This window comes from Bison bison, unplaced genomic scaffold, assembly GCF_000754665.1.
Source record: "Bison bison bison isolate TAMUID 2011002044 unplaced genomic scaffold, Bison_UMD1.0 scf7180017864198, whole genome shotgun sequence".
Taxonomy (NCBI): domain Eukaryota; kingdom Metazoa; phylum Chordata; class Mammalia; order Artiodactyla; family Bovidae; genus Bison; species Bison bison.
Genome location: NW_011494770.1, coordinates 5633186 through 5642591, shown reverse-complemented (window position 1 = coordinate 5642591; position 9406 = coordinate 5633186). Strand labels below are relative to the sequence as shown.

Genomic DNA, 9406 nt, shown 5'->3' with positions numbered 1-9406 from the left:
ATGCAAAGAAATAGAGGAAAACAACAGAATGGGAAAGACTAGGATCTCTTCAAGAAAATTAGAGATACCAAGGGAACATTTCATGCAAAGATGGGCACAATAAAGGACAGAAATGGTATGGACATGACAGAAACAGAAGATATTAAGAAGAGGTGGCAAGAATACAAAGAAGAACTGTACAAAAAAGATCTTCACGACCCAGATAATCACAATGGTGTGATCACTCACCTAGAGCCAGACATCCTGGAATGTGAGGTCAAATGGGCCTTAGGGAGCATCACTACAAACAAAGCTAGTGGAGGTGATGGAATTCCAGTTGAGCTCTTTCAAATCCTGAAAGATTATCCTGTGAAAGTGCTGTGTTCAATATGCCAGCAAATCTGGAAAACTCAGCAGTGGCCACAGGACTGGAAAAGGTCAGTTTTCATTCCAATCCCAAAGAAAGGCAATGCCAAAGAATGCTCAAACTACCGTATAATTGCACTCATCTCTCACGCTAGTAAAGTAAAGCTCAAAATTCTCCAAGCCAGGTTTGAACATTACATGAACCGAGAACTTCTAGATGTTCAAGCCAGTTTTAGAAAAGGCAAAGAATCAGAGATCAAATTTCCAACATCCGTTGGATCATCGAAAAAGCGAGAGTTCCAGAAAAACATCTATTTCTGCTTTATTGACTATGTTAAAGCCGTTGACTGTGTGGATCACAATAAACTGTGGAAAATTCTCAAAGAGATGAGAATACCAGACCACTTGACCTGCCTCTTGAGAAACCTATAGTCAGGTCAGGAAGCAACAGTTAGAACTGGACATGGAACAACAGACTGGTTCCAAATAGGAAAAGGAGTACGTCAAGGCTGTATATTGTCACTGTGCTTATTTAACTTATATGCAGAGTACCCATGAGAAATGCTGGAGTGGATGAAGCACTAACTGGAATCAAGATTTCTGGGAGAAATATCAATAACCTCAGATATGCAGATGACACCACCCTTATGGCAGAAAGTGAAGAAGAACTAAAGAGACTCTTGATGAAAGTGAAAGAGGAGAGTGAGAAAGTTGGCTTAAAACTCAACATTCAGAAAACTAAGATCGTGGCATCTGGTCCCATCACTGAATGGCAAATAGATGGGGAAACAGTGGAATCAGTGAGAGACTTTATTTTTTAGGGCTCCAAAATCACTGCAGATGGTGACTGCAGCCACAAAATTAAAAGACGCTTACTCCTTGGAAGGAAAGTTATGACCAACCTAGACAGCATATTAAAAAGCAGAGACATTCCTGTGCCAACAAAGGCCCACCTAGTCAAGGCTATGGTTTTTCCAGTAGTGGTGCACGGATGTGAGAGTTGGACTATGAAGAAAGCTGAGCGCCGAAGAATTGATGCTTAGTTCTTGAACTGTGGTGCTGTAGAAGACTTTTGAGAGTCCTTTAGACTTCAAGGAGATCCAACCAGTCCATCTTAAAGGAGATCAGTCCTGGGTGTTCATGGGAAGGACTGATGTTGAAGCTGAAACTCCAATACTTTGGCCACCTGATGCGAAGAGCTGACTCATTTGAAAAGACCCTGATGCTGGGAAAGATTGAGGGCAGGAGGAGAAGGGGACGACAGAGGATGAGATAGTTGCATGGCATCACTGGCTCAATGGACATGAATTTTGGTATCTCTGGGAGTTGGTGATGGACAGGGAGGTCTGGCATGCTGCAGCTCATGGGGTCGCAGAGAGTCGGACATGATTGAGTGACTGAACTGAACTGAACTGAACTGAATATGTAATCAGCGATATTACACTAACTTCATATGCAAACTCCAAATACCTTCAAAGTAGAAGAGTAAGATCATTCCTAAATTTCTAAATAAATTAAGCTGGTCTTTTCAAGCTCAAGTTTCCTCCTCTCTCTGTCAAAGACAACTGTTTTGTCATTTTCAGTTCTCTGAAAGATTTCCATCTTTCTGAAAGATTTCCATAGTAGAAAAAAAATACTAGGAAATACCAAAAGCTAATGAACAGAAGCAGACATCTTTCAATACCAAAAATACACACTTCTCATCTAGAGGGTTTTTCTTTGAGATTCTTTGAAAACCTTATTCAAATTAATTTAAAATATTCGCCTAAAATTTGCAATTGTATAGTTTGTTTCAACTCTGTGATTGATATACATTTAAATAACTAGCTTCTTTGCATCTTTTGTTAATTTTCCAATTTTGAAGAAACGTGATATTTTGGCAGGCAGGATGCATCCTGTTTCTACCAAAATGCATTTTACCCGGGGTTTCTTTGAAATGAATCACAAAATCTGATTATCCATAAACTATGGTTCCTTTACCCAAAGGAAACTGAATCAGATATAAAATTCATGTTCTGTGACTTTTCAATTATTATCTACTCAAAAGACTAGAGGATGAGAGTATCTACCATTAAAGTTACCAAATTCAAATTTGCTTTTGAAATAATTCAGTGATTTTTAAAGAAAAAAATGCTGGAATATAATTCACCAAGTGTGAAAATTGACCGTTATAATGCTATGAGCCGTACTTCTGAAGTGAAATATATGACATCCATTAAAAAATAGAATCTGAACATTTAATGAATAGTCAAAGTAAGAAAGGGGCTCACCGGTTTGAGTGAAACCAAACTGACGCAGAATCTGATGAGCGTCCAGCATGTTTGATTGTTTTGACTTAGACTGCTGTGAGGAGGCTGATGTCGAAGTGAATGAGAGATTTTTGTTGACCTGTAATAGGAAAGGCAAATCAGAAATGAAAGCGTAATTTCCGGGGTTACTGATGCAAATAGTGGATGAGAAATATTTGCTTACGATGCAAACCAGGGAACATGTCAAAAGAAGTGACAATGATTTATATGCTTAGTTTTTAAGAGTTTACAAAACTCTATAGTTTTTACAATCTGCCTTACTTTGAAAACAAGTTTGCTTATCATGGGACTAACTTTATTAGTAACTTAGAGTGGTCTTAAAAGTTATGCCAAAAAAAAAAAAGCAAAAAATAAGTGACTCCCTGACTGCTTTCAATTAAGAAAGAGTTTTTAAATGTTTCACATCCACATTTCCTTAGCATTTTTGAAAGAACAAGTACTTCCTTTTCAGATACTGTACAGAAAACACCTGTAATGTTCATGTTTATATGTATCACAGTGACATAGATAACACAGCTGCAACTTAACTAGCCAAGTGAAATAGTTTCTGCCGTATCAAAAAATCTTATTCTTAAGACAGTTTTCAAAAAACAACTCAAATAATGAACAAGCAAAATTTCTATAAGTAAATACAATGTTCAGTAGCACAAAAATTCTACTACAATTGTGCAAGTACAATGGTCTGTACTCAGAAATGAAATGAAATGAAACGAGTAACAAGTGCAACATTGTAACTACATTGTAAGTACACTGTAACACTGTAAGTGTATGAAAAACACACTTCACAGAAAAAGGCTTAAATGTTTAGTAAGTTAGTAAATTCATCTTGCAGTTCAGATAATTTCAGCAGCGATCTAGTCTCTTTTTCATTATTAATAAATCAATCATTATATCTTATTATTTTTACCACTTTCAAAAAGCATGATAAGATGTGATCGAATTTTGAAAAAAATGGAAATGTTTAAATTTCTAATTTTCTGTAAAAAAGTAATCTGTTAATTAACAAACTATTAAAAATGACAGTTTATGGTATGTAAATATTAGTATAGGAAAGTAGCTCCTTTCTCTTTTTTGAAATACTCAAAACTACACAGAGGACTTCCACTGTATTAGTATTTAAAAATTCCCTTTTGATGTTCTATACATAGAACAACAGTACTGAGTTGTGGTTACATGCCCTTTATCTGACTCATTATTTACATGATATTTGTAAATGCTTCTCTTCTTTCAAACAGTGACAGTAAATGGTATATAAGATTAAGTTTTTCTTTTGAAAGAAAGATAATTTTGTGAAAAAGTCAATTAAGATCATGTGCGATTATAGCTCTAAGATTCCTAAACTATTGTGGTATCATCTTATGAAAAATAAAAATATTTTCGAAAGTAGTTACTAGATGGGGTCAAATATTACATCAATGCTAAGAAAAATTATCCAGCTACAAAAATTCTATAAGAAGCCATTATTAACACTGACCAAAATTAAAGTTGACTATTTACATTGATACAACAGCTAAAGTAACAATGAAATCACCTAAGATCATTGAATTTCATTTTCCAACTTTAAATGGAGATAATAAAAACAGTAAATAAACTTCAAAGGAAATGTGCTTGAAGACTAATAATAATCATTGGTATTAAAACATAGGTTAACCCTAAAGCACTAAATAACACAAGTATGTTCACAAAGGGGATCCTAAAGTGCTATACAAATCAAGTGTTATATAAATATTAGTTATTATTATTAACATCATTACAAGCAAGGGTACTTAGAAATATGTAATGCAGTAAGATGATGCAGTAAATTTTTCAGAATGCTATGCTTTTATATGGAAGTACTATACACAAAATGACAATTTATCACTTAACTATTTACTTCACTTCTCTTTTTTAGAATCATTTTTCAGTTTACTTCTATGTTCTTGAAAATTTTAATCCTACCTATCAAACAAAGCATTTTGAAATCTGGTGCAAAAAAGCAGGTGTATGCTGGACACGCACATGTGCACACACACACATACACACAAATTTGCTTTTCAGTCTTCCTCTTCAGAAAATTACTTGTGCTAAAGCAAAAAATGAATACTAAGAAAGCTCAAATAGGATACTTGAATGACTCCACTCAAACTGAAAGACTTGCCACTTTTTCTAAGTAAAATGCTGTTGTAAAAAATCCAATTATGATCTACAATTACATGGTTTTTCTAAGCATTTCTACACTTCTGCCCTCTCTTGACATATCTTTAGAGACTATTCAAATGTTCGTGAAGTGATGAGTGGCAACATAACAGGGAGGATAACTTAGTTTCTAAGGTATGGATAATTGTTAATCACTACCCTCCAATACTTTGGCCACCTCATGTGAAGAGTTGACTCATTGGAAAAGACCCTGATGCTGGGAGGGATTGGGGGCAGGAGGAGAAGGGGACAACAGAGGATGAGATGGCTGGATGGCGTCACCAACTCGATGCACATGAGTTTGGGTAAACTCCGGGAGTTGGTGATGGACAGGGAGGCCCAGCATGCTGCGATTCATGGGGTTGCAAAGAGTCGGACACAACTGAGTGACTGAACTGAACTGAACTAATAGTGATCTGAAATTAGAACTCAAAGTATTTTCAAAGTGAGCTTATACATATTCACTAATTCATTTAAAGGAAGAAAAATAATAACAACCATTATACAGAGTGAAGCAATATCTATTTTTGAAACATATGCTGTGGAAAAGAATTGCTTAATAATTTTACAACAACAGAAAGGTTGGCTAAGATAGTCTACCCTACAACAATCTATCCTCTTTTTACAAAACACTTTTCTGCTTGCCTCATGCAAAAACCACAGTCTGCCAAAGTCAGTTTAATACCTCCATACTGTGCAAAATGAGAAGCATAAAAATTTAATAAAATTCATAATGGAAGAAAAGAAAAAAACAACCACCTAGAACTGCCAAGTTAATCACAAAAACTGTTTTGCCTGCTCTTTCAGGGTATAAACAGTTTTGATAAAATATGCAAATACTAATTCTCTAGGAGGAGTTAATTTTCATGTTAAAAAAGTCATTGCTCTAACCTCAAATTGAATGCACAAAGCTAAACAGGCTACAATAGTTTACCCTTTAGTGATTAAATTGTAAAACCATTGGGAGATATGTAACACTCATTTCCATATATACTTACAAGTCTAATCCTTTTAGCTGACTTTATATGCTTTATTAACCTGAAGAATTGTTTTCAAAGTTTCAATTTGTGAAGACACTTCAAACTTGATTTTAATGATAACAGAAAAGATATTAACACTGTTTATACACTTATGTTAACAAATGTGTCCCCCTTCTTCTGGACATCTATTTTTTTTAAACTAAATTTGAACAACAATGCAGATAACACTTTAATTTGAAGACACTTCTAAAACCAGTACCTAGAAAATTTTTTTGTTGCAAATTATATGTCTGCTGTAAAAGTTAAAATCCCAGTATTACAAAACAAGTTAAACAGAAAACTTGAGCCAAAGTGAGATTCAAGTTATCTGAAGTCAGTTATTTGAACACCTCATAAGTTCTAAAAGCAACTTACATTTCTGTGATATAGAGGTTAGTAAAACCTAAGAAATGAGTAGGCTGTGATGTCATAAAGAGAGATGCAACATGATCTCTCTAGGTCCTAGATACTGCCCTTATAAATTGCGACAATGAAGTGAGGGATAGGGAAGAAACATTGTTACTGTTAAATTTTTACAGTGGGGTAACGAGCTAGAAAATCTCTCCTCATATTAGTTCACCCCCTACAGTATTAACTAAACCAGCATTCAAATGGGGATCAGTCATCACATTTTATTTTGTAATATTTAATCAAGATTTTTTGAGTATAAGGGCTGGTGGTTCAAAAATTACTAATATATTCCCCTGTATAAAGCTCAAAATTAACATCTAGTACTGGTTCAAACCACTTACCCAGTAGTAATATGCCTCAGAGAAAGCCAATTAACCTGATGCATACTACAGTACAAACCTTCACCTCCTTTCTCAGTATATTTCCTTACTCCAGAGAGAAAATTTGGTTCTGAACCCCCTGAAATCCTCACTTCCAAGAACAAACCTCTTACACCTGTCCTCCTCTCTTTCTTTCCAGTGTCAGATAAACAGGTGAAAGAGAAATTCGCTCAGTCAGGTCCAACTCTTTGAGACCCCATGGACTATACAGTCCACGGAATTCTCCAGGCCAGAATACTGAAATGGGTAGTCTTTCCCTTCTCCAGGGGATCTTCCCGACCCAGGAATCGAACCAGGGTCTCCTGCATTGCAGGCGGATCCTTTACCAACTGGGCTATCAGGGAAGCCCAGATAAAGAGGTACTCTTCCATTTAAAATTAATCCCCCAGCTGTTCCCTTGAAGATATCTTTGCATGCATGCTTAGACGTGTCTGATTCTGTGCAACCCTATGGACTGTACCGTGCCAGGCTCCTCTGTCCATGGAATTCTCCAGGCAAGAATATTAGAGTGGGTTGCCATTTCCTTCTCCATGTGGCTATCCTTAAGGCTCTTCCAAATTCTCTACTAGCTGTTTGTCTACAGGCTATAAGCATTAATCTTTTCACTTTACTACAAAATAGAAAACAAGTAATTCTTACTATGATTCCATAAATTTCCTTAACCTTCATTGAATTAAAGTTTTTGAAAACCAGCCAATAACTGCTATCTATATAGCTCAGCCATTCGCTTTCAAGCAGCTACAACAAAGCTTGTATCTATCAGAACACTAAATCTGAAACTAAAGTCATCATGGACTTCAAATGATCAAATTTGGCAGATTCACTCAGGCCTCTGAGATATCTGACACTGTCAATCACTCTCGTGTTTCTGGGAAACCATTTTTTATTGGTGATCCTGCCACTGCTTCTCTGTGTTGCCTGCTAGACCCACTGGGCTCTCTACTTCGTTCACACCACACGGTTATCCCAGGCAAAGATGTATGTTTTCATCGCTTCATCTGCCTTTCATGTTGACAATTTTTTCATGTAAAACTCTTCTGATCAGTAAGTTCAGAACCAAACTAACCTTTCCTATGCTGTTCACTTCCTTGGGGAAAGCTCTCATCACCCACTCTGCTGTTCCAGCCAGACAGATGGGCATCACCCTGGACAGCTTCCTCACACTCCACGCAGAGTTCTCATTTAGGCAGTCAGGTGCTCTGGCATCTGATTCCACTCCTTCATCATCAGTGCTACCACTGCAATAGTTGTCTCCTGATTTGTCTTCCCATCTACTGATTCTTCTTCTATACTGCTACCAGGGTGATTTTTCTAAAATGCTAATTTGATTGAGCAACACTTTTGTTTAAAATCCATCATCAACTGTTCCACTGGATAAAATCCATACTTTTTAAGTATAGCAAACAAAGCTTTCTATAAGAACTACTAGCCTTCCAACCTTACTGCTCTATCTCCTATGTTCCAGCTGCAACAAATTGCTCCCCAGACATTCCACATTGCTTCATGTCTCTGTGACTCAGTTCATGCTTTTCCTGCTTCCTGGAATGTGCTTCCTTCCTGGCTCCATCTTCCTTTTTGATATTGACTTCTTCTCAAAGCCTAAGCTCAAGTGTTACATCAGGCATGAAAAGTCTTTCAGACTTTCCCATTAGAACTTATCTCCTCCTAATTTCAGTCAGCCCAGTTGCTCAGTCGTGTCCGACTTCTTCGCGACCCCACGGACTGCAGCACACCATGCTTCCCTGTCCATCACCAACTCCTGGAGCTTCCTCAAACTCATGTCCATCGAGTCAGTGATGCCATCCAACCATCTCATCCTCTGTCATTCCCTTCTCCTCCCACCTTCAATCTCTCCCAGTACGAGGGGCTTTTCCAATGAGTCAGTTCTTCCCATCAGGTGGTCAAAGTATTGGAGCTTCAGCTTCAGCATCAGTCCTTCCAATGAATATTTAGGACAGATTTCCTTTAGGATTGACTGCTTTGATCTCCTTGCAGTATCCATACATCAGAACTGGAAAAACCACAGCTTTGACTAGACTGACCTTTGTTGACCAGACGGACCTCCTTCTTTGTCTCCCCACTATTCCCACATCTTCTAGTATCATGGCACTGGTAGTACCTTAGGATGCTTACCTAGTAAGTTATCATCCATGAGACTATAATCTTTTTGAGGGTAAGGGACGGGTTTTGTTTATATACATTTGTTTAGTAAATGGCTGGTATAACCTTATAAAAACTACACAGAAGTCAAACTCATTAACACATATGAAAGCAGTGCATGTTTTAAAACCTTACCCAAATTTAAGGCGGTATTTATATTCAAGACTTCTCAAATGTAACTGACTTTTTGATGATAAGAATTACAGAATAATGGGCTTAAAAGTAAGAAACTCAATCAGATCAGATCAGTCGCTCAGTCGTGTCCGACTCTTTGCGACCCCATGAATTGCAGCACGCCAGGCCTCCCTGTCCATCACCAACTCCCGGAGTTCACTCAAACTCCTGTCCAGCGAGTCAGTGATGCCATCCAGCCATCTCATCCTCTGTCGTCCCCTTCTTCTCTTGCCCCCAATCCCTCCCAGCATCAGAGTCTTTTCCAATGAGTCAACTCTTCGCATGAGGTGGCCAAAGTACTGGAGTTTCAGCTTTAGCATCATTCCTTCCAAAGAAATCCCAGGGCTGATCTTCAGAATGGACTGGTTGGATCTCCTTGCAGTCCAAGGGACTCTCAAGAGTCTTCTCCAACACCACAGTTCAAAAGCTGTCT

At 37.4% G+C, this 9406-nt stretch overlaps 1 protein-coding gene across 1 annotated transcript in view; it reads right to left on the bottom strand.

Moving 5' to 3' along the window:
* The window catches only part of AHI1 (Abelson helper integration site 1), a 218121-nt gene that overhangs the window by 107243 nt on the left and 101472 nt on the right, over positions 1 to 9406 (bottom strand). The window contains exon 23 of the mRNA XM_010844305.1: positions 2616 to 2733. Coding sequence (XP_010842607.1) covers positions 2616 to 2733 — 118 coding nt within the window. The remainder of the gene's footprint in view (positions 1 to 2615; positions 2734 to 9406) is intronic.